This window comes from Ambystoma mexicanum, chromosome 4p, assembly GCF_040938575.1.
Source record: "Ambystoma mexicanum isolate Mex_15411 chromosome 4p, UKY_AmexF1_1, whole genome shotgun sequence".
Classification (NCBI taxonomy): domain Eukaryota; kingdom Metazoa; phylum Chordata; class Amphibia; order Caudata; family Ambystomatidae; genus Ambystoma; species Ambystoma mexicanum.
In genome coordinates, this window is record NC_090927.1 from 1,157,723,067 (window position 1) to 1,157,749,375 (window position 26,309).

The following is a 26,309-nucleotide window of genomic DNA, read 5'->3' on the forward strand; positions in this document are numbered from 1 at the left end:
CTGAGGGGGTAAGACTATTGGGGTGGGATAAGTGTGATGTAGATGCCACCCTGAGGAAAAGGATGCCAAACCTTGCTCACTTGCAAGACGCCACCTTCTCTTTCGATATATTTGGTTTTGGCGCATTTGGTGGTGCTACCATTGCTACTTGGATATAGCATTGTAAAAGACTAATAGTAATACAGGCTTCTTTGTTGGTCTAAAAGTCCTACAAAAATTAGTTGGTGGATTAATTAGCATATTGAGTGAGTAACGCTGCAGGAAGTGACTTCAGTGTACGTGCAACCACAGCAAGGCATGTTTTTCTGTTGTGCCAGTAAAGTCATCTACAAGGCAAGTAACATAATTTAAACATCTCGAAAGGTACCGCAAACATCCCCTGCTTGTCAATATTGTATTTGACACAGGCATGCAGCCAATTCTCATTTATAATGGGATTAAAACTACAGTTCAACGACACTTTTTTGACGAAAACTTCATGAATTTTGGAAAGACCTAATTGAGCAGCCGATTAAGGTCAGACCTGGCGGGAAGATCACCTCCTGCCTGCAGGACTCGGGATCGGGCGGTCCGGAATTAGCAGTGGCGGCGGGTTTACCGCCACTGTTAATACCGGACCGCCCGACCCGTAATGAGGCCCAAAGTGTAGTAATGACAGCCCATGTGATACACAGCCAATACAGCAGATCTGTTCTTTTACCTCCCAAGTTTTTCGACACCCGCCTACTACCCCATGCCCTTTCTCTACCCCACCCATCCACTCTACCTCCACTCCCTACTTCCACCCTAACCCCACTCTCTGTCATGTTCATGAAGTCAGGGGCACAGGCATGCAGGGGTCGCATGCACAGGAGACTTGGGTGGACACTGTCTTGGTGCCTTTGGCGCCAGGCTCATGAACAAAAGTAAACAAGAACATCCATTTAACACCAAAAAGCTTTTATTTTGGACATAGTACTTCAGATGCATTAACATTGAACATTCCATCCATTAAGCGGCCCCAAGTGTATTCTTGGGTGTGGCTGCTAATGGATTGCCTTTGCACTTGCTCACTCTCCAAGAGTGCCAGGGTGTGGCTGGTAAGCCGGCCCTAATGGGCGTGCCCATGATCTCAGCTATTTAAACTGCCCCGATCCTCAAGACAAAAGCTTCGAGTTATTCTGCACTTGCAAGCAGCGTAACACTCACTGTCGACTGAGGTCAGACTTACCTTTGAAGATCCTGCTTCCTGGACATCCTGCCAGCATACTTACCAACTGGGGGAAGCTGTAAATCTCTTCGGCGAACCAAGTATTCATCTTTACATTTTCCGGAACGCCAAAATCTTCATCTTGGCACCGCAGCACGACACGCTCCATCGTCGACAGCAGAGCCTGCAAGGAAAAACAGAAGACAAGGTGAGACATCGAAAAAACAGTCAGTTTAAGGTTGCGCTTCGCCATACTTCGCGCTTTTCCTTACACCATCACTTACCTGCTGTCGAACATTGCGGTAGCATCCATCTTCCATCCGGCCACGTCTCAGCTGCATTGAGGCCGCATTTCCATCTAAGGGAAGAAAACAAAAGTGAGACATTATTGCGGGCATAAATAGGAGCAACATATAAAGACATTAAACAGAACGAACCGCATCACAAGAGCTCAAGAAAGACTTACCAGTGAAGGAACTAGATCCCATTTGACGCGCCCCAGCCAGAAGTAGCAGGACGGAGAGCTCATCTTCCATAATTCACAGGTGAGCTTTATGGGCCGACGTATGCTCACAGAAACCGTACTTTGGGGTGAAGGGTTCGAGAGGTACAACAATCATCTCCACACAGGAGCAGTATCACCATGTACCACCACTCACAGCTTTTCTACTGAGGGAGAGGCCTGAAGGGGGTGATTCAAGTTCAGGGAGTGCTGCAACCGTGCCCCAACGCCTCCACAGAGACCAGGTGAGCGTAACACTCTACCACCATGTACCCTACCCCCACTCACCCTACAACCACTCTAGTCCCACCTACCGAACCTACCCCCACTCTAGTCCCAGCTACCCTACATCCACTCTTTCTACCCACCCAACCCTAAATCTTTCCCTCCACCCACCACCCTCTCCATACCATCATCCACCCACCCTACCCCTGCTTTTTCTACTCGACCCTTCCACCTCTTTTTACCCCCGCCACCCACTCTACCGCATCCTACCTTCTCTCACCCCCTCTCCCTATCCCCCCTCATCCTTCCAGTCACTCTTGCTTTATTTCTTACCCTCTCACTCATACCCTTTCTCACTCATATTTCCTCTTGCTCATCATCAATGGCACCCTCCATCAATGGCTTCCTCCATTACTCTATTCCTAGTCTCGTTCCAATACACACCTGCACCCCCTATCGCATCCACCTTACAAACGTTGCACTCTCCTTGCACCTAGGTGCCTATAAATGCAAAATGCAAAGAACAGTAAACACCAAAACTATTGACATTGCCACTGCTTGTTGAAATTATATTAGGGACATGTGCATTAATAAAGGGTACTTTTATTCCCTATACTAGTCTGCATCCATCAAGATTCTTTCATCATCTTGAATGACATTATATAGTAGGAATTGGACAGATCCACATATCAAAGGTTTGGCAGTTGGACCTATATGAAGAAGTGTCTACATGGGCAAGCAGCCGAACTTCTGGCACTCCCTCACACCCTAGGCCAGGGGTCTTCAACCTTTGGCTCAGAGGTTTTGGACTACAACTCCGATCAGCCACAGCCAATATAGTCAATGGTGGGGGTTTATGGGCGTCAGCGTAAACAAATCTGTAGAACCACAGGTTGCAGACCCCTGTCCCATGTCTTGGCTTGGATCTTCCAAATTCAAGTGCTTCCATCTGATATGCGGGGAAGTGTAGCACATTGTACTGTGCATGGTTCATCATGGAGCAATGGCGTTTTGGTCTTCTTCATAGCATCTTCCACTGCTGAACAGAAATTTAGGAAGATCAAAATGGTAAAGTTCCTGTGTTGTAGTGTTCAGTTTTATGTAGCTGTCATCTAGAGCACATCCCTCTTGTGATAGTTTTGAACTTAGACTAGAAAACTCGGAGCAGAGTGAGACCCCATCATGAGGCCTTTCAGTGAGAAAGCGACTAGTGGTAACAGCTTCAACAGGAAATCTTTCAAGAACAGCTCCACTTTACAAGATTGGCTTTGTTTTAGAAAGATGAAGATCTCTGTTTTGCTACTAGTCATCAATCTCCCCTGAAGAACTTGGTTTTAAGCCCAGAGGAACTCTAAGTTTGCTTTAATTCTGGAGAAGGGCGACAGTATTCACCTACTGCAGTGGTGGGTTGCTCAACTTCTGATATCCTGCTGCAAACCTTTTTTGCTGAAATAATAAAAAGGGAAGGAAGTAGTAGTAACCCAAAAGTACATCTAATATGTCTAGACAGTACAGGTTTACAAACTACCCAATCACTACAACATAACTCAATCACTACTAACCAAACCGTCCACAAACCCCCTAAAAAAGAAAGTAAAGGGTGAAGGCGGCTGAAGGTGTGATGGAAAGAGATAGGAACGTTATGGGAACAGGAGGGTAACCAACCAAGTAGGATCCACATGCTGACAAATCAGCTTCTTGGGCAGTAAAATCAAGTACTTAGACATGTAAGTCAGTGTAAGCATTCGAAATATTGTAGTCATTCAAATTATACTTGTGCTGAATCTGTGCTCTCTCGTACGTGGACTGGAGAGACAATGCATTTAGCCACATCTCCACCATTGGACTATAAGTGGTCTTTCAGAACCTCAATATTTCTGTTTTTGGCAAACATCAAACTTATTTTTAAGCCAGAGTTGCTTGTGTTTGGAAAGGCAATCAGCCTCTGTCTGTAGGTGTAGCAAAACCAGTTCCTGGTGTCCCAGGTGTGCGTAGCCCACCATGAGATTGATTCATACACTTCCTCCCAAACTTGAGAAAGTGCAGAACATTTTGAAAAACATGAATACAAATGATCACCCTTCCCCTCCACAACTTTGGTATTATAAGTTCTGCCCTATTATGTCCACACTATACTATACTATACTATACTATACTATACTATACTATACTATAGAGCAAGCAGCAATATGAAGACATGTTTATTCCTCCTCAAATTGTATCTGAGGCATCCTCCTCTCAGCTGGCAGGGAGGAGCAGCGGATTGAACTTGCATTCTGCTGCGTTCATGTGGGAAGCCATCATGTGTAGGCATGAGCAGGGCAGATATGAAGACCCATCCTGGAGAAATGAGATAAAGAGAGGGAGGTTCACTGCAATCTCTAGTTTTCTTAGCATGGAAGGATATGCATGCAAGCTAGGCAGCATAGACACCAAGTGGGCAAGGTGTAGGACTACAGACCTCCCTTGTGTACATATAGCATCAACCTGAATTTGCCCAAGTAGCCCAAAGTCCAGTTAGTGTGGTAGTATGTGGCATGTCGAGTGGTGTCACAGAGTCCGCTTCGACATTCAGTCCAACCTATGCTTTTGTATAAGAGGTAGGTCCTAAGAGGAGCCAAAGGACTTGGCTGATGATCAATTGCCATCAGACCAGTTGGCGATTACTTTCTTCCTCCAACCCAAATTGAAAAACGGATGTCAACACAGGCTGGATAGCAGCAGGAGATGGGGAAAGTAACAACAAATGAAGGTAGCATTTGCTGAATGAATCCGAAAGATAATCAACTGTCAAGACTGTTATGTCCCAAAGTACTCCAGTACACAGGATTGCAGAGTAAAGTTATTTATTACTTCTTTTTAGTAATAAGGTCAACGACCCCCGGGAGGGTTTCAACCACCGTCCACCGTCTCTCTCTCAACTCACTCCCCTCCTGGAACCTCGAACCCCCGGGGTCGAGATCCACATTCCAAGCGCATGCTAACCATGACAGTGACAGCATGTTTGCTTACTTGCTTGTATGATACACTGATATCCTAACACCACCATGACAGTGACAGCATGTTTGCTTACTTGCTTGTATGATACACTAATATCCTAACAAAGACACAGCTCTGTTCCCCCATGGAGGCATTTCCCTCCAATAAGAATTTAACCATGAATGCAGCAATCTCTGCTGCGTGCCAAATTAATATTACTGCAGCAATAGCCTGGGGGCCCATCATTTGAGCAGGTCTGATTCAGGATTGAATGACCTTTATCTGTATTAGCTACACTTTCCCTCGGGATAGTCAGCATGAAAATTCAAAACAGAATGCTGTACGTCTTAAGAAGTCTGGGGAACTCTGTCTACCAGGCAGGCAGCACCATTGCAGAAGGCAAAGCTGATATGTAGTTATCCCAGTTCTCTCCATACCACCTACGCACAATGATTGCTTCTGTGGCAGATAAGAAGAGGGACCAATGTGTGTTTTTAACTTTGTGAGAGAGTTCAAGCTATTTGGTAGGATTTTCTAATGAAAGAGCACCCCTCCCCCCCAAAAAGTTTTTAAATGACAACCAATGCATGTATTTTGATTCAGTATCTTAAAATGCACGAATCTATAGTTTGACTTGTAAAAAATAACTGTGCACTACCTGGTTTAGTTACAGCATTGTTGTTGCTTTGAAATAATACAGCTGGGGTGAGGCGACCCAACGACACACATCTCCTTTCATGGGGTTTCGTACGATGGCCTTCTGCTGCTGAAAGTAAAAGATGATTTTACTTAAAGTATTTACAAAAGCACCATATGATATTGCTAAAACACTGCACTATAGTTAATGCTGCTAAAAAGCTGGAAGTCTAGATAAAGAATGACAAAGTCAAAGATAGATTTATTTTGGTATAATTTATACCATAAAATCACATCTATGAAACATGATAATACAACAAATATAATGTTATAATAGTAAAATTTGTTATCCATTTACTTAATAGGTGATAAAATACTTTTGTTGAATAGTATGTTTTCACATATCCATGCACAGAATCAATAATCATGTATATACCATACATTTCCTATTGTTTAAACTAACAGTACCAATCATATTGCTCATTAAGTACAATGCCTATTTTAAATATTGTGAGGTACCCCACAAACTTAGCATGTTCTCAGACTGGTAGCAAATAGATAGTTTTACATTCATGATATTTAATCACAAACAAAGGGAGGAGAGATGTTGCTCTAAACTGGGAATAAACAGAGCAGAATAAAATGTTCAATATGTTCATCCTAGTGAAAGCACAATTTAAATGACGTGATTTGCTATCTTCTCCCTTCCATTTACTAACAAATGCTCTTAATAGTAACATTCCCAATCAAAATTAAAAAAACAGCGATCCTCCAATAAAGACAAATATGGTTCCTTTGAGTGGTTTTCTGTTCTAGATAACTATTGGCTAAACCAAACCTAGGGATTGCTGCCAGTGTACAAGAAAGAAACTACACCTCGTAGGATCTTCTGACATACACCTTGTTTGGGATGTTATTAACCTTATTAAAACACATTCCCATATTTGATACAGCCCTAAAACCCTAGCAGGATTGTGCATATTTTTAAACCATGGAAGGTTGTGTGAGCCCAACTGGGAAATAAGATTGTGATATGCAATTCTATATGAATTTAAATGACTGCCCGCCACAATCTTATCCAAAATAATGGTCTTAAACCAGCCTCATATGTAATGGTCATACATCGCTAACTTAAGTAACAATGGTATACTTGGTTTACTTGATGGAAGATTAAATGGGGATTTTATGATCTTTCATTCCTTTCTTTCTAGGTTTTTTTACAATATAATAACCCCACATTTCAGTACCGTATAAAGGCTGGGCTTTTGCCCTGTACATTTCCAGAGCCTGCAACACTGCTGTCCCGCCATAGCGGTTAGAGAAATACTTTATTGTCCCACCATGCTTTTCCGAGGATAGCTCACTCTTCATGATTTGTTTGCTCCAGGAGCCCCTCTCATCAACTCTCGCGCACAGGCAGTCAATAAAAATCTACCCACTCTAGCTGTGTGTTATCAATCACAAGCCTTATATTTTTGGCAGTTTTATTAGACCAAATTAAGTGTTTAGATATATTGACTTCTAGTCCTAGCCCGGAACACTGATCTTTGAAACATGACAAAATATGTTGTAGACCTTTTGGGGTCTTGCTGATGAGAACAGCATTGTACACAAATAATATACTTGTGCTCTCCACCTATATCAGATGTATCTGACTTAAGCCCAGTCAGTGATACTATATTATTTATGTACAGGCAGAAAAGAGCACGTACACAACCAGGCCTTACTCTTCTAGTAACTGGGAAGAGGTGTGCTCTCGTCTCTCATACCATATGTTACCTGGTCAGAGTGATCACTGTAAAAGTTCTGCATTGCAGACAACAGATTCAATAGAACACTTTTTTGTACAATAGTTCCAATATCGTATTTTGTGGGAGTGCATCAAATGCAGTACGAAGGTCAACAAAAAAACGAAACAAAAGCTGTGAAGATGTTACGTAGTAAATTTCGGATGGAGTAAATATTATCTAAAAACCTGATCTAAATCCAGCCTATATATATGAGACTGCTCCCCACTCACTTGCCCACATTTCCAGTCTTTTTAATAGAACCTTGCCATAAATGTTAGCACTGTAATCAATTAATAAAATGGGGCAATAGTTATTTGTATAATTTTGATCACCATCCTTAAATAGAGGTATGATCTCTGCACCATTCCATGTTATAGGATATTATTAAAAATCTTGAATAGAACGGGGAAGAGCACCTGGATGCATTCTGTCATCCCTCTGGACTCTTTTGCGACCTCTGCGACTCACTCTCTCTCACTATTTTCTCCTCTGGCCCGACTCACTCTGCAGGGCACACTCTGGATGTTCTGATCTCCTCAGACCTTCCCCTTTCTGCCCCTCTCACCACTCCTCTCTCCTGGAGTGATCACTTTCTCCTTTCCTCCGATCTCACCCTCTCTACCCCACAGGCCAAGCCACTTCCATCACTGCCACCCACCTTCTCGGTCATCTGACCCATGAAGCGGGTATCAGTTGAGGCTTTCGCCAAGACTTTCTCACCCCCCGTCCCCCTTTGGCTGACTCTCACCCTGAGCTCTCTTCACACTCCACTCTGCTATATCTGATACTCTTGTTATCCTTGTCCCCGTCATGAGGATCCGCCTGAAGCCCAAAGCCAAGTGCAACTCCTGGTACGACTCAGACCTCGTCACCCTTAAACGCAAGTGCAGGGTGGCGGAGAGGAAATGGCGTGTTTCCGGTACATCCTCTGACAAACTGGCCTGCCGCCTGCTCCAAAGGCAATACCGCCTCGCTGTCCTCACCAAGAAGAGAACTCATATCCAAGCCCGCTTCTCAGCAGCATCAAACAACTCGGCTGAACTCTTTAAAAGGAACTGGCCAATTCTGCCGCAGTCTCTACCTCTCCTGTCCCTTCCGAGGCCCTCTGCACAGCACTGGCTTCTCACTTCATCTCTAAAACTCAGGACATCCTGTTCTCACTCTCCTCCTCTTCCTCTGGATCTTCTGCAGCCACCTCTCCGCTCTCCTTCTCTGCCTTTCCCCTGTTCTCCTCAGACGAGGTTTCTAGACAAGTCTGATCTATGAAAGTATTGTCAAAACAGGTTCACCCTTGTTCCTCCAAAACCATCAAGGACCACATCGACACCATGGCTCCTGCCCTGGCTGACTTCTGCAACCACTCCTTGGCCACTGGAGTCTTCCCATCCCCCTGAAGCACTCCCTTGTGCACCCTCTACTTTAGAAACCCTCCGCCGATCCCTCCTGCCCGGCTAACTATCGTCCAATCTCCACCACTCCCTTCCGTGGCAAGCTCCTGGAGAAACTGGCCATCTCCCAGCTTAATCACTGAATCTGTTGGTTGTCTTCATGACAATCAGTCTGGCTTCAGAGCTGCCAGAAGCACGGAAACTGCTCTCCTGAACATCTGTGAAGACCTGCTCTCCAACCTAAACTCTAACACCCCCTGTGTCCTCATCCTGCTTCATCTCTCGTCTGCCTTTGACACTGTCAACCATTCCATCCTGCTAAATTGTCTTCGTGATAACCTGGGTATCACCGGTCAGGCCCTGGCGTGGCCGACTTCCTTCCTCTCTGACCGACCATCCCAGGTCCAACTTGGGTCCTTCCTATCTGCTATCTTTTGCTCTACCTGTGGTGCCCCCCAGGGGTCTAACCTCTCTCCCTGCCTGTTCAACCAATACCTGGCTCTCCTTGCCCACTGCATTGCCGCTCTCTGCTCCAACTTTCAGTGCTAGCCGGATGACACTCCGCTCATTTTCAGGCTTCCTTCAGCCACCTCTTCTCCGTCCCTCATCTCTGACTGCCTGTCTGCTATCCAGGAGTGGTGTGCCGCCAACAATCTCTGCCTTAATGCCAGTAAGACTGAGATTCTTCTCTTCGGCACACCCACTCCCTCCTTTCCTGTAACTCTCTGGCCGGCCTCTCTTGGCCCTCTTCCTGCTCCCACCTGCAAGGCCAAAAACCTTGGCGTCATCTTCGACTCCACACACTCTTTCTCTCCTCCCATCTCTGATGTCTCTAAGAAGTCATACTACCAGCTGCACCTCCTCAGAGGTATTCTTCCTTTCCTCTCCTTCCCCAGAAGCTCACTGTCTCCAGAGCTCTGGTTCTCTCTAGACTGGACTATTGCAACAGCCTCTTTCTAAATCTGCCTGCTTCTACCCTCCACCCTCTGCAACTCATCCAGAACAGGACTGCGAGACTTGTCCTTGGCCTCAAGCCCAGGGATCGTATCTCTCCAGAACTGAAGGCACCCAGTGGCTGCGAGAACTAAGTTCAAAACACTCTGCATCGTCCACAAGACCTTCTGGGGCCGGGGACATCAATACCTTCAACTCTTCGGAAATATCTTCCTACTCGAGCTCTTCGCTCTTCCGCCTCCAGCACCTTCAGGGTCAGTCGCTTCTCCAAGCAACAAGCTGGTGGTAGATCTCTCTCTTCGGCTGGGGCCTCCCTCTGGAACAGCCTCCCTGCCTCCGTGAAACTTGAAGAGGACCACCTTTGGTTCCAGAAGCACCTGAAAACCTTCCTGTTTGCTTCTGCTTTCTCTCCCCCTATTCCCTGCTGAATTCCTGGCTGATACTGAGATTGCACTGGTTACCTGGCCCCTTCTGATCTCGAGCCCAAGCCCAGCCAGCTGCACGACTGCACTGACTCCCTGGCAACCCCTGCACCTGGGGACTGTTTTCTGTATGCCTACAGTCCCCCCACCAGCACTTACTTCAGCACTCACCCTGCACTTGCCACCTGCTGGCCGCTCTTTTATTTATCTGGTTTATTTATTATCCCATGTACTGCACTTTCCCCTCGACCTCCCCCTCTGCACTTTTCTTCCCCCTCCCTTGCACTTGCGCGATCTGAAGGACACCTGGCCTAGTAAGATCGCTGTCTGTCTTCCCTCTGCCCCCCCCCTTGCCTTGTCGCACCTTGAAACACCTGTGTATAGGCGCGTTATAAATGCCATATCATATCATATAACGGTAACCCAGGTAGTTGGTTCAGAGAGAAAAAGTTTAACTGGTACTCCATCTGCACCTGGCGCGTTGTTTGAATGCTTTGTTAACAATTCCTCTTCAATTACGATCATTGTAATCATTAGGGGTGGATAAATTAAAGCCAAACGGTGAAAGAAACCTTCCTGTGTACTCTGAGTTAAAACATATGGCGTATTGTAAAGTTTATAAAAAGCATCTATCCACATCCTGGGTGATGTGTATTGTATGACTATAGGACTCATTACGAATAAAGTACAGGTTTTATTAGTATCTTTGCTGGAACATACACCTTTCCGGTACAATAGCACAGCGAGTAGAGCGCTACCTTTGAAATCTGTGCACAGCCTGCTGACGCAGGTTCGAATCCCGGCAGGGCCAAACTCAGCCTTTCATCCTTCTGAGGTCGATAAATGAGCACCACACACCGTGGGTAATAATAAGCAGCGCTCAGATGCTTGAGGGTTCAAAGCGCTATATAAATGCTACATTATTATTATTTAATTACTGACCATTTATCATTGATGAGCAATCTCTTCCTTTGAGTGATACAATATTTACAGGCTTTCCTTAGTTCTTTGATCTTGACAGTGTCTCTAACATCCTTCTCTTTCAAGGCAATAATTAGTTGTGTTTTAAGAAGCCTGCACTTTCAATCATACCACATATCAGTGTTTAAATTCACCATTTTAATATCTGTTGTAGAGGTGAAAGAAGATTTAAAGCTTTTCATAACAAGTCCCCATGCATTTTTCATGTCTGTCCTTGATTCTGTTAAGAAATATTCTAGCAGAGGTCCGCGAAAGGGGTTGGCGCTGTGTTGGTCCACTTTTAAAATAAAGCCAAATCCAAGTTTTAATACCTTTTATTGGACTAACAAAGTATTATGCTAAGATTGTAGCAGTGGTAAAACAGTTGTATCTCTCTCTGGTATTTTACCCTCATTCATGACTTTAGCCCATTTCACTTTCCTACAGGAGGACACAGCAAGAACATTGTTCATACTTTCTATTGGCAATGGGGTTGTGCCATGACCAAAAGAAAAAGTAATTTGTAGAGGATCATGGTCATTCTGCAACTTATTTATAACCTTGAAGATTTTTACCAAATTAGAGCTTTTCTGCATTAATTATGATATAATCAATCCATGTACTACTTTTCCGAGTAGTAAAATGGCATTTTAGCAGGCATATCTTCCATGAAACGTCTGTTACATGGACTATACGGTTTAGTTAACCGACTTTAAATAAACCTGTCCATCAGTTTGTTACACGGGACTCCTTAGGCAAACTAAACATTCAGAATACCCAAGACTACATCAATATCTTTATATAGGAAAAAATGCTCATCAACAAACTCCAGCTGACAATTACAATATCCAGCTAAAATTATATGTGACCTATGTTTGCTAGATTTATAGCTACCCCAACAATTCCTCAAACAAATCAAATAGAAATGGAATTAAATGTGACAACCTTGAAGGTCGATAAAAGTAATTTACAGAAAGATTCATCAGCTTTGCATACATGTGAATAGATACAAAATGGGCAGGTGTAACCTACATATTTAAAGTTTGTGTGATAAATGTACTCAGAATTTCAGATTGGATTTTCTGAGCTTTTGAGGTGCCCCCTTCAAAAACTTTATAAGAGCTAGTTTTTTTTTTTTTTACTTTTTTTATTAGCATTTTCAAATACAAGCAATGCATCAGATCAAAAGCGAACAAATAGACCAACATATCTGTAGAAAAAACAATCAACAGTAACCCCCCTCAAAGTAAACCCTCCCCAAATCCACCCCCAACCCTTTCCCTTCTAGGTACAGATTGCACGCAATTATGTCCAATTTATGTATCCCTGATAGAACCCACATCGCCAGGCAAATACCAACCGGGTGTCATAATATAGTAAACAGACCCTAACCAGGCCCTGTATCCGCGCCCAGAGACTGGACCAGCTATTAAAGCAACAGCCTCTAAAGTGTCGTAGGTTCGGCTTCCCCGTTATTTGAAGACTGTGGATCCGTCTTACAGCCCAGTTCACAAGACATGAAACTTCTGAAGGCTTGCCAATAGTCTTTGGGTCTACTATGGAAAGGGAGCGTTTCATTGTACAATGTCTCCCTCCGCTCACAAGAAACCATTAGGTTCAGCCATTGATGTACAGACGGAGCTGAAGTCGACCCCCAGGAGCGTGCCACCAGTGATCTTGCGACTGCGGAAGCCATACCGACCAGGCGCCGATCACTATGCGCCTGCAGGTCTGCCCATGCCAGCACCCAGGTCTCCGGGGTATAAGGGATCGGGGCCTCCACCACCTGTACCATAACCTCTGCAATCGCTGCCCAAAAAATGTGAATACAAGAACAGGACCAAACCACATGAAAAAAGTCAGCTGAAGGTTGTTGGCATCTCCTACAGTTCAAAGACCTAAGGGGAAACAGCTTGTGTAGAGTGAGGGGAGAGTAACACAACTGATGGAGAAATTTAAAATGAATTAGACGAAATCTATTGTTGATAGAGATCGATTTGATCTGGGCCTGTGTGTAAACCCATTGAGATTCTGATAGGGAGCTAGCCAAACAGCCCTCCCACTTATCTCTACATGAGGGCAAGACGGAAGGCCCAAGCGCCCGGGCGAGGCTGTATAGGGACGAGAGCACCCCCTTAAGGGAGGCTGGAGCCACCACATACTCTTAACACTGGAGACGCCACCGGAGCAAGGGGGAAGTCAGGCCACCTAGCCCTCAACACCTCCCGGAGGCGAAAATACAACAGCACGGTAACCGGAGTCCAGTCACCCCTGGCCTTAAGTTCCTCCCAGGTTATAAATTTACCCTGCGGAGCTACGTCTCCCAGGGAGTGAATTTGTAAATTCTGAAAATGGCGAATAAAGATCTGTTCATGCGTTAAAGGAATCCCTCTGACCCTGTATATGACCAACTTGGGAGAGTACCACGAACCAATATCGGCCCATTTAGCCAGCTGATCCCAAGCCTTAAGTGTAATCTCCCAGGGCTGGACATCCACTCTTAAGTGACGCTCCCGAGCCGCCCAAAGGAAGCCTCTAAGATCTTTCTTCTGGGCGATTGACTTCTCAAGAAACTAATGTGGGGAGTCATCCGTCGGGGACCACCACCAAATGGAGTATTGGATCTGGGCAACCAGAAAATAAAGAAACAGGTTGGGGACCTCCAACCACCCCTGGGCACAAGAGCTACATAGTGTGCGCAATGTGATGCGGGGACGCTTCCCCGCCCAAATCAGCTTGGACATAAGTGACTTTATGCAGTTCCAAAACGAGACAGGGGGCCAAACCGGGACATTATTGAAAATGTATAATAGTTCAGGTAAAATAACCATTTTAGATAGGGAGATGCAGGCCGCCTGAGAAATGGGGAGACGCACCCATGTGTCTACTCTATGCTCTAGGTGTGTCAGGGTGGTGACATAATTCTCCTCAAACGACGAAGAGCGGGAGGTGGACACTTATACCCAAATAGCGAATACCCTGTGGGCACCATGCAAAAGACTCACCCACATCCTGCGCCACCATCCCAGGCGTGAGTGGAAGCACTTAAGATTTACACCAGTTTATTTGTAGACCAGACAGCTCCCCAAAAGTTAATATCTCTTCCATCACTGGGCGCAAGTTGCTCCGAGGGTGTTTAATATATAACATGTCATCCGCGTATAGGGAGACGATGGAAACATGGGAGCGGATTTTTACCCCGCGGTGTGAGTGGAACTCCCTCAAGGCACAGGCCACTGGCTCGATGGCAAGAGCGAACAAGAAAGGTGAAAAAGGGCACCCCCGTCTAGTTCCCTTTGTGGGGTAAATGGGAGTGGATTGGATCCCATTAGTGTATATCAATGCGCGAGGTGCAGAATAAAGAAGATGAATCCAATGGAGAAACATGTTGCCCAGACCCGTGAGGCGAAGGACCTCAAACAGGAAAGGCCACTCAACAGAGTCAAACGCCTTCTCCGCGTCCAAGGCCACCACTGCAATGGGGACATCTAGGTCCACATTATGCATTAATGTAAAAAGTCTACAAAGGTTATTCTGAGTAGATCTGCCTGGGGTGAATCCCGCCTGATCCGGGAGGATCAGCGCGGGCATGTGGGGGAGAAGCTGGTCAGCGAGTAACTTTGCAAACTTTTATTGTCCGTGTTCATCAATGACAAGGGGCGATAGGATGAGCATTTTTTGGGGTCCTTATTAGGTTTGAGTAACACCGTGACCAAGGCGGTCCGGGTGGACTCCGGAAGTAGACCGGAGGACGTAGCTTCCTCGAACATCCTACAAAGGTGGGGGATAAGTAGATCCGGGAAGGCCTTATATAATTCAGCCGTTATCCCATCAATCCCCGGGGCCTTGCCATTCGGAAGTGATCTGATCACCTTACAAACTTCTGTAATGGGATCATTCAGGAGCATTCCCATCCCCGGTTCCAGCCAGCCCAGCCAGCCCAGGGCCACCCTGTCAAGATATTGGACGATGTCGTTGTGTCCTGCAGAAACTATGAGTGGAATTTAATTGCTCATAATATTGGCAGAATATCTCATTAATCTCCACGTGTCCCTGGTGGAATCCCCATCCACGGTCTCCACTTCTAGTATGGGGATCAGGTGGCTCTCCTGTCTAATGGCCCAGGCAAGAGTTCTGCTCGGACGATCTCCCTCCGCGTACCGCGCCGCAGCAATAGGGTCACCCAGATACCGCGCCTCCCCATCTATTAGGGAGCGGATTTTCTGCCTTTTCGCCTCTAGGTCAGCCCGAAGGGCCGAGGAACACCCCCTGTCCTGAAGAAGCTCTAAGTTTTTAATTTCCCTTTCTTTCAGAGCGATCGCCCTACGAATACTCTTGAGGGCGCCCCCCTCTCGCACTATGCACAATCCCCGCAGGAACACTTTAAAAGTTTCCCAAACCATACCCGGGCTGGGGACAGACTCTGCATTCAGCTGGAATAACTCTGCGATCGACTGACACAGATCCTCCCGGAACGCCACATCCTTCAAAGCCCTAGCTCGAAACTGCCATCGAAGTGTCTTAGGCGGGGAGGAGGGACCCCTAAATCTCACAATCACTGGGGAATGATCCGATAGGGTACGCGGGAGAATCGCTGCCTCGTCCGCTACCCGAGATAGCCCCAAGGACATATCGATATAATTAATCCTGGTCAAGCTTCCATGAACAGCAGAATGGAACATGAATTCCTGCGCCTCTGGATGGAGCAACCGCCAAATATCAAACAACTAGTAGTCCGATGCAATAGATTGCCATTTTAGAGCTGCCCGGGGGGGGCTGCCTCAGAGCCGATGATCTATCTAAAGAAGAGGAAAGGGCTAAATTAAAATCCCCCACCCAAACTACCTCATAACCAGGGAAGGCCCGCAGGTGTTCCGAACATGCCTGAAAAAAAATCGGGAGAATCAAAATTATCACTGAATTGGCGTTACATGAACTGACTGATGCCGTAGGGGTATCACCTAGTGCTACGTTGTAAGGGTCGTTTAACAAGACATGACACACAGAAAAAGATAAAAGCCCAGAAGGGAAGACCCACCCATCCCAACCCCAAAAACTGAATATAACACCACAATCATAACCAACCCCGTCCACCCCCCACCCACGCCAGAAACAACAACCTACCGGCCACCGGATCCCACCCCCCACCCCCCACCCCACAACCATAACACTTAATCCCCCCCCCAAAAAACGCTGCTGGGCAATGGGGGAAGCCGGCGGCCGCTGTGCCTCTCTACAGCAAGAGGCTCGGTTACCACATGTTTTGTTCGGCTCATTATAGTAGTTCACACCCAGAGAATTGGATCAAACCAAACTGGACGCATAGTGATTGCATTAGGAGAGACCGGGATCTGACCACTCCTGCGAGCGGGGCCGAGGCCCCCCCTCAGCCCCCCAAGTCAGTCACGGCCTGTGGCCAGGCGATGATCCCGGGGACCGAAATTCCTGAGCGAATTTCTCTGCTGCTGTCATGCCTGCGCCATGGGCGCATACATTGGCGATCAATATGGACAAATTGTTATTCATTTATCTACAGAAAACTCTTGGATCAACCACTATTCACTTTTTGGACCTTATTTCCCATTTGCGAGACTTTGGTGCTTTTTTATTTTTCCCAAAAAACTACACTTGCCACAATGCACTTGGCTATAACCATCTATTCCTGGCTATTCCTATTTTTCTTCATCAGAACTACAATCCCCAGAATCCCTAGGGATTTGCTCTGCTTCCACCAGCTCAGGAACAGAGAGGGAGGTGGCCGATTGTCTGCAGGTGTGCTGAGCCAGGTGCAACCAGTTAGCCTGTCTCTGTGCTGGGCTGGGCGGTATAAAAGCTGCTGCCTGCAGGAGCTCAGTCTCTTGCATTGAGAGTCCTTCCGGCACCTTTTTGCTGCGAGCTACAAACTTTGTATGCCGTTTCCTGCTTACACCTGCTTTTGTTCCAGTGCCCTGGCGGGCTCCGGCCTTGCAGCCGATCACGCTCTGCTGCCTTCTACCTTCCGCCCTGGGCCTTTTGGGCTCCCCGCCTCAGCCCTGCTCCTCTGGGCGTCCTGCCTTGCAGTCTGCTACACCCTGCTGCCTACAGCCCTAGCCTTTTGGGCTCCCTGTCTAAGCCCTGCCCTTCCAGGCTCCCGCCTTGCAGCCGATCACGCTCCGCTGCTACCTTCCGCCATTGCCTCCCAGGCTTCTGCCTTACAGCAGATCACGCGCCACTGCCTTCAACCTATAGTCTTCGTCCGCTGGGTTTCCAGTCTAGCAGCCTTCTACAGTCCTCCTGCACCCTTCTACAGTCAGCGGCCCTACTCCTCTGGGCTCACTCCTTACTGCCCGGCCCTTCTGGGCTCCTTGCCGTGTAGCCTGCTTCACTCCGCTGCCCTAAGCCCTATCCCTCGGGGCTTCCTTCCTTACAGCCCTGCTCCTTTTGGACTTGCCCATTGCTTCCCTGCTTTCCTGGGCTTTCTATCTTGTACCCTACCATCCTCTGCTATCCACATCAGTTTACCTTCATTATTTACTTTCAGTTATTACAGTTCCTCTGTTTCCTGACTGCTGCTCCCTAGCTTTCTTCCTTGTTTTCAACCCTCAGTTCTTTCTCCCTATCCAATCTTGTTATACGGCTTTCCCTTCATTTCCTTCTGCTAGTTTGCTATTCAACTTCCTTTTCCCTGGATTTATCTGTTAGTGTCTTCTCTTGTACTGTTTGTAAACCCCTTGTACAGAGCTTGTCTGTTGGTTTCCGTCAGGCAACCTCTGCCCCTTCCCTTGTCTCGTTTCTGCGTTACAGACACCCTTAGCTGTTGTTCCAAGCTATGAGCAAACAGCGTGGGCCTCTGTTATAGCAAACTGTGCAGAAGGCTAGAGTTTTCCTAAGGTTCGTGGAATACTCTTTTCCTATATCTGCATACACCCCAAGAGGGAATTCATTCTGTACCTTTTTCCTTGCTACTCTTGCCTACTCTTCGTTCTCTTTCCTTTCAGCTGTGTGTGTACTTATCTGTCCACTTTACTTTGGCACAACCACCCAAACCCTTCCTGGGTGTCCTGTGCCACTCTTAATAGAGTGCCATCCCTGACAGCTGCTTCAGATGACGTAAAGAAAATGGTCTTCCCCTCATACTCCACCCTGAGTTTAGCCGGGTACATCATAGAGTACCGTATGTTCTTCTTTCTGAGGACATTCTTAGCCGCTTGAAAAGGTTTCCGTAGTTCCTGGACCTGTTGACTGAAATCTGGGAACAGTCTGATAGTTGCAGAGCCCCATCTCAGCGGCCCCTTGGCCCTTGCCGCCCGAAGCAGTGTATCTCGATCTCGATAATTAAAAATACGGGCAATTATAGCTCTTTCGTGGGGCCCCAGGCAGAGGCCTGACTGCCAAGGACCTGTGAGCGCGCTCCACCATAAACATGCCTGTGACTGGTGGGTTCTCCAGGATCTCTTTAAGTAGTTTTTCCACGAACACCTCCATGTTATCTATTGGAGTAGATTCAGCAACCCCGGTGATCCTGATGTTATTTCATTTCGAACTTCCCTCTAAATCATCGTTCTTAGCGGCTAGCTTTTTAACTGTCTGTTGCAATGAGGCCACTTCTTGTTGTAGCGCCGCCACCTTATCTTCACCGGACCCAATCCGCTGTTCCGCCTCAGTCATCCTGCCGCATAACTTATCGACCTGAACTGCAGAGACATCGACTTTACAGGTAAGTGCATCTATTTTTGCACCCAGACTGTCCGTGCTACTCTTAAGCGCCAGCAGGGTCTGATTAAGTGTAGAAATGTCCAGTTGAGGGGGCTCAGGGTCGTCGCTTCGCCGCAGATGGTCAGCACAAGTGTAGTGATCCATCTTAGACTGTTTTTTCTGGTTCCTCATATCCCGAATGGAATACACAGACTAGGGAACACCCCACAGACACCCCGAATGGAGACAGGGGCGGCGAGGCAACAGAGCCCAGGCGCAGTCCGGCGTCTAGGATACAGCTCGGCCAAGATGAAGCTGTCCGAGTCTTATGTAGCACACAATGAGTCGGGCCTAGCGGAGGGGACCGTGTTCCATCAGCGCAACGGCAAAAAAACAGACACAAACCCCCACTCAAGGACAAACTCTGCAAGACATAGGGGGGGCCTCCACATAAAACCAACAGCCAGCGGGGTGTCAGGCAGCCAACGATGAAGCAATCAAGGAGGGGTACAGAACGCCACATTGATCACTTTGCATTGCTCTGCTTCTCAGAAGAATCTGCACTGTAGAACCCCTAATGTCCAGCAGGCCAACTCCAAGCCGTGCAACAAAGCTCCTGCAAATAGCAACTGTGGGAGGCATTTATAGTGGGTGACTTTGGTAGCGGCCTTTGTTTAGCAGGTGCGTTTCTGTCAGCATGAACATCACATGCCGGATTTGGCAGGCAGAGCACCCTGCTTCCCAACTCCGCCAGAAAAATGTCAGAAAGTGCGGCAGATTGGAAAAAGTAGCTGTGAACAATTGTGCAGCCAAACAGCTGGAGCCGGGAAATAGGCCCACTCAATGTTTCGCTCCAAAACACGTCTCAGTAGAAAATGTTAAACCAGTGTTTTTATTTTTAAAAATGTATTACTTCCTTTTCCTTTTAAGGAGCGGTTGTTTTGTCATGCCCTCCACCATGTCCCCCTTTTCTATATAGCCTTGTTTGACGCTTCTGGCTGCTTTCAAATCGTTATTTTGAATCCAAAGTCATTTTTGGGGGTTTCAATGAAGTTTCTGCTGCTTTAAATTACTTCCATGCTTTTGGACATAGTTCCAGTTTATTATACCACCAATTCAGACTGAAGAGGGCAGTAGCCCCCCCCACAACAGCGCCACGAGAGTCCTGAACCAGGTGGCCCCCCCAGCACATCGGAAGGGGCCCCCACGGCCTACGGCCACCGTGGGTACTCCAAAAAAGGGGGGGCGGTAAAGATGTAAGGGCCTACAAAGACGAAGCAGGGGAGAATACCGCCACCTGGGGGCCAGAATGCACCATAGTCTCCCCCCGGTCCGCCCAACTCACCGCAAGGACCCCAAGCCCTCAGCCACAGGACCCGAGCTCTGCGCCGGGATGCGTCGGGGCCAACACCACCCCACAAATACCAGCTCCACAGGCTCAGCTCCACCCGGCGGCAGAGGCTCGCCCGGCCATGCCAGCACCCGGCTCAGTGTGCAGCCAAGCTCCCTCACGCTCAGCCCCGTCCGCCTCCAAGCCGCCGCCAACCACAGCCTCCAGGGTACCGGGCCCCCCAGAGCAGCGGGGTCGGCAGGTGTTGCAGGAAGGCGAGGCGCCCCAGCCCCACGCACAATCCAGGAAAAATGCAGCGGAACCGTTCCCAAAGAAAATGGCCGGTGTCGTGGGGGGAGGGAACCCGCCGCAACCACGGATCAGTCAATGCAGGTCTCCTCCAGCGTCCCGTGCCTCGATTTTACTTCGATATACTTGGCGACTGGTCCAGCATACACTTCCCCGTCTCCTGGAATGAACCACACGGCCAAATACACGGAGATACCGGATATTTCACTGAGCCTCTGCTGGAGCACTTTCAGGCAGCGGCCATTTCGCTAGCCATGCAACAGCACCCCCCCTATAAGAGCTAGTCTTGATGAAGGTTCCTCTCACATTCCTTCAAGTCTATCCATGTTTGGTTTGTTGCTTGTTTTCCCCCTGTGAGAAACCAGAAGGCGCCTCGCCCGCTAGTCCTGGAAGATCTCTCTCTCTCTCAGGTGGCCAGGGCACAGCCATCGCATTTGGATCCAGACCCTGGGGGTGTACCAGTGAGGGAGGATCACCTGGGTGAGGAGTCCTCAACAAGTGGGAGACCGGATGGTGAGACACGGTATCCTTCTCTTTCCTGTAACACCTTTATCCCATCCTACCCGATGGGATATTTAGCAACTCAACCCCCACCCTCCTTTTCCTGCACAAACACTTACATGAACTGCCCGCTCTGGGAGAAAACAGACTCACACCCGAGCCGTGTACCTGACATATCCTAATACTATGGTCAGGCATTTATCGACTATCACTCGCACCTGACTTCCATTACACTTCCCACATGGATTAACAACGGGGCACGAGAGCACACTGAGCGAGGAAAAACAAACAAATAAACAGCAGTTTTGAGTTGGCAACTGAACAAGGGGAGAAAGACAGCCAGGCACGAGAGGTTTGTGAGAGGGGCAACATCCTCGATGCTTTTGACAGGAAGCCCTTACTTTCAAGAAACATTCAGGGCAGAAAGCATAAAACCAGGAAACAAGGCTGAAGAATCCTGCAGTGCGTGTCACAGATACTGAGTGTCCTCTGGCGTAACTGACCAAGGCGGGGGGAGCAGCAGACGCTGTGGTATCGTCCTTGGCTTCAAAAACAAAGAAGCGACAGAACAACAAAGCCGGTGAGTTGGGGAGACCGATGCCAGACCAGTCTGTGTTGAAGTCATGGTTGCAAGTGGCAACATTGTAAAACTAGCACTGGAACGAACTTTGTTATGTTAAACGGGCGTGATGAAAGACACAAGTGAATCTAAATTGCTGGTGAATATTTGAACATTAGAAGGAAAAATGCAATACCGTTGACAGAGTGGTCCAGCACTGTGAATGTTTTCAGTTGAAGGTCTCTGTACGGTATCCTGACAAAAGAAACGAAAGTAGAGATTGATGTGAAGTGTAAATTGTGTGAAGCGAATCGAAGTGGTCGTGCAACGGTTTAAGCAAAACCCATTTCACATTTGGTAGTCTTTGATTCTGGTATCAAAAGAGGATCAGAGCCCGGACGAGGGAGACCCATGGTCCGAGCCCGAACGAGGGAGACCAGATTGTGAACATTGTAGAAAAGGGGTATGAGCCCGGACGAGGGGAACCCGTGGTCCAAGCCCAAAGGAGGAAGACCAGTCTTGAACTTGTGAAAGTGAAAACCCTGAAAAGGGAAAGGAACTTTTGTGTTTTGTTTGTTACATGAGGCCCTCTGCAATAAGAGACTGTCATTGCGAGAGGGACTTTGGTGGAAGGCCGGGATGCCTATGTGTTGGACTGTTACTTCGTGGCCAAGAAGCCAGAGTGTGTTCAAAGCCTGCATGCGCCTCCTTGCCCTGTGCTGAAAACGTCGGGAAGGGAAGCCAACTGCTCAACTATCCTGACATATCATTTCTTGAACACTTTTCTTTTGTATACATTGTTATCCCACACCATTTTGTATTTAGAAGTAAGGATTGGCATTAGGTTTATTAGTACAGGCCCTTTCATTTTGACAGACTCCACTAAGGCTGTGTTATTATTTGATGGCCATAGCTACTCCCATCCTTAGATTTAGGTTTATATATGCATTTTACCCACCCATTGAAGTTCAATAAACACCCTTGAACTGTGATCACTTGTGTCTGTCTTTACTGTTTGATACCATGCTTTCCTAACAACCCCCAAACAGTAACAATAGAACAGTCTATTTGCACTTGATAATGGAAGCTAACATTACCCATCTTAGAGGTATTCAATTCTTCAACCTCACAAGGATTTAGGGCTCAGTTTACCCGGTCGGGATTTGAACCTGTAACTGCAGGATCCACACAACTGTCAGATGTACTTGTAACTCACGGTGCTAAACCTGCATAGATATAGTGCACATCGAACTTTAGATCTGTGAACATATAGATCAATCCTCTGCCACAGTGATCGATTGGCAAGTGTAAGAATCCCTTAATGAATCCATTAAGTGCAAACATGTTAGGACAACACCAGGAACATCTGGTGTATTGTGCAGTGTATGGATAAGCTTTGTGGAAACTGTTCCTTAATCGTTTTTTTGCAGTCTGACCAGTTTTGGGGTAGCATACGATGTATAATGTGCCATAATATTTTGTCTGGAGCACTTCAATTTCTTTAAGAAAATAAAGTTTAGGCACAGGCAGGGATGGGCTATGTCACATAGCTGAGGGAACACAAAACTACTGAGAACCTGAATAAAGTAAAAGGGTTTTATTAAGCAAAAGAAAAACAGAACTACTCCATGGAAACCATTTCAGGATGGCTGTAACAAAGATTGTTGGGAAATAAGTCCTTGAAAGTAGGATTGTACATGAAGAACCACATATAAAGAGGCATACAGAAATTTCCAGACCGGAAGATCTCGATGCTTGGTGATTTCCAGAGTTTTCAGTTCTGGTCCTTTCTTCTGGGGACCACCAAGCCCATACAGCTCTCTGGATTTTAGAGCTTCCTCCCTTTACCTTGTGTCGAAAAAGCCCTCCTGTTCTAGGGACTCTCCTTCTCTCCATTACTTATTCTGCTATTCCAGGAACAAGGGCCCCCACCCCTTACACATACCCTTTACTGGGGATCAAAATCACTCTCCACTGTAGCACATCCATCCTCTGGGCCCAGTGGGATTTCCCTCCCCTCACTGGAGCAAACTCCCTCCTCTGGGTTTCACAGGGCTCTCCTATTCTGTTGCACATCCCCTCTATGGGGGCCAAAGTCACACTCTTACTACTATATACACACAAATAGCCCTCTCTATTTGGGGAAGGGGTCTCTTTCTTCTGGTCTTAAACTGCTCTCTCCTCTTCCTCACTAGAGCACACCCCGCTTCTTGGCTCAAAGGGATCTCCATCTCCTTGATGGAGTACACCCTTCTTCTGCGGTTCAAGGGATTCTTCTCTCCCTCACTGAAGAACACTGATCTTAAGATCAAGAGATTCTCTTTCTCCGGTGCACTCCAGCTTTCTAAACAAACTCCTCTCCTCAGCTCCCAGCCCAGAAACCTTGTGGATTTCAGCCTTAGTTTTGCAGCATTCACCGTCCTCCCAATGCCTGAGACAAACTTTCGAATTGGTTGGTTAATTGGCTTTCAATTCCAAGCCAGGGGCAGGAAATCTTTAAAAGGCTTGTTGCCATGTTCAATTTCTTATAGTTTATTTCTAGGGCAGGAGAGGCAGAAGGAAGTATTTCTCTCCTTAAATGTTACAGCTGCAGAGGGCTTAGTGGATGCGAGGGGTCGAAAACTGTTCTCCTTTGCTAGCACTGCTGCTTGGGAAGAGGGGTGGAGTTGGGATACGTTTTTTTTTCTTCAAGGATCCGCACTAAGGGGTCTCTCTGGATGTGCGAGTGTTTCCCATTAGCATATCTTTTTCTAAATCCCTGAAAGACTTAATTATAATAATTATAATTGTATTTTTATAACACGCTTAATACCAAAGAGGTTTCTAAGCGCAGACCCGGGATTCGAACCTGTGTTGCTCTGCGTTGTCTTGCTTCCAAGACGAGCGTGTTGGCACTGAGATATACTAATGTGCATTTGTCACGCCACTTTTGGGGAGACCAGGGTCCGTTGCACCCGCACCCTCTCCCACCTCCTGGCGGATCTACCCGCGCTTTCGCGCTTGGGCGTTCCCCGGGGGGAGAGGTGCTGGGGCCGGTGCTAGAGGGCTGCGGCGCATGCGCGGGAAACCACTGTCTTGGTTCCGTGTATGCGCCGTAGATTGGGCCTCTGCGCTGGGAAGGGCTTGCCTTCCAAGCCTCGTTCTGGGTCCGTCGGCGCTCGGAGACGAAACGGCTTGCGTTTCAGGCCTCGCGAGTGCGGCGGCCCATAAGAGGAACCGCGAGCAGTAGCAATTTGCGTCTCAACGCGGTTGCTACGGTCGTGTTGCTCGCTCCTGCTTCTTGTGGTTCCTGTTCCCTGTGCCTGGTCTTGCTTCAGCTCCAGCCTTCTCTTTGGTCCCCCTGCCTTGCTGGTCCCCAGCCTGCCTGGTTCCCAGTCTCCTGTTACCTGCTTGGGTTCTCCTTGGCCCCTGTCTGCTCCACGAGCCTCCCTGGGGTCCAGTTCCCAGTCCCCTTCTTTTCCCTGGGGATCCCTGCTCCTTGTCCTGGGTTCTCCCTGGGTCTTTCTGGGCTTAGCCTCTCCTCCAGCTTTCCTGGGGCCCTCGTTCACTGTCCTTGGATTTACCTTAGGGATCCCAACTCTTGGTGGTCTCCCCTCCCAATCTAGTTCCCTCTTCCTGTCTGGACCTGCCTGGTGCCTCATCCTTTGGACCTACTGTACCTCGAGCAGATCAGTCATCCCAGACCAGTTACGTGAAGCTGCTTGAACTTGTCTCCCTGTGGACTGGGGGCCTTACCTGGTATTCATCTGAGAGGTTCCTGGACTATCTTGCTTCATCACCGGATCACGTACCTTTGGAATAGACTCTTTTGGACTTCACCCGTATCCAGTAACTTTCCATCAGACTGTGGCCTCTCCTGCCTGTGCTTGCACAGTCCCTTCGTCACGTTAATCAGGAGAGTGCCTTCCGTGACGCTGGGAGTTGGTCCATTCACCACCCTGTGTCATTAGGGTGGTGGAGAGGCTGGTTCCCCGAGTCACATGCTCGTCATTTCACTGGATGCAGCCTGGCGGACCCAACTAGATCCACTGTCAAGAAAACAGGTACACAGTTCTCACGCACTTCTCTGCTTGACAGCATTTTGGAATATACTGTAGGTTTTGGATTGCTAAAGCTAATGTATCTTTAGAGATGCAGTCCCGAGTACCCTGTTAAGGACCTGGTACTTCCCAACTAGTTGCTCTCTCGGGTGCGTCAGGGCTGGTCTTGTCAGTTCTAATCTCAAGTGGACTGGGGGCTCTATGCGATTTTGGCAATGTGACTTTGTCACAGCTACTCACAATGCTCTTTGCAGTCAACATCCTCCCCTGACTGATGGTTTTCGAATAAGTGTATATATATATATATTGGGCCAGGGGGGGGCAAAGTTATAGGGGGGTCCCAAAACGTATTTTTTTCCCATATACTGAATGGCAGAAAAACTTTGCGCATAGCTACAGGTGAAACCGCTGGATGGATTAATAGCACTTCAGTCCATGTAGTGGGCAGGACATTTGTAACACTTCAGTCCATGTACTGGACAGGAAATTTGTAACTGTTGAAAGCACACGCGTATTGGTAGGCAACATTGAAATTGACAACATGTCGTGAATGCATTATTTTTTCTAATGGCTATTATATTCATTAGTACGCCGCCATGGGTGGCACATGCTACGGTGCTTGTGGCCAGGGTCTAGATATGGGTGATCAATGCATTTGTTCTGGGCGTCGGTCGTCATGATGTAATTTGTATGGACATCTTGTACGCACAGTACACTTATACCTACTTAATGACATATGTTTTAAGGCCTCCTTGTACGCACAGAAAATGAGGGGTCCAATAAGGCCAGTATTTCAGCCCGTGCAGTGCACGGGGGAGTTGTTACATTTGTAAGGACACGTGTCGTGTTGG

The 26,309-nt window shown here is 47.5% G+C and overlaps 1 protein-coding gene across 11 annotated transcripts in view; it reads right to left on the reverse strand.

Moving 5' to 3' along the window:
• Positions 1–26,309, reverse strand: part of MAP7 (microtubule associated protein 7) — a 1,989,984-nt gene that overhangs the window by 1,664,308 nt on the left and 299,367 nt on the right. For 8 of the 11 annotated variants that reach the window (XM_069606765.1, XM_069606764.1, XM_069606761.1 and 5 more), the window contains exon 3: positions 5,554–5,661. The exons of the other annotated variants lie outside the window; for them this stretch is intronic. In XM_069606765.1, the coding sequence (XP_069462866.1) occupies positions 5,554–5,661 (108 nt within the window). The remainder of the gene's footprint in view (positions 1–5,553; positions 5,662–26,309) is intronic. 11 annotated transcript variants of the gene reach the window in all.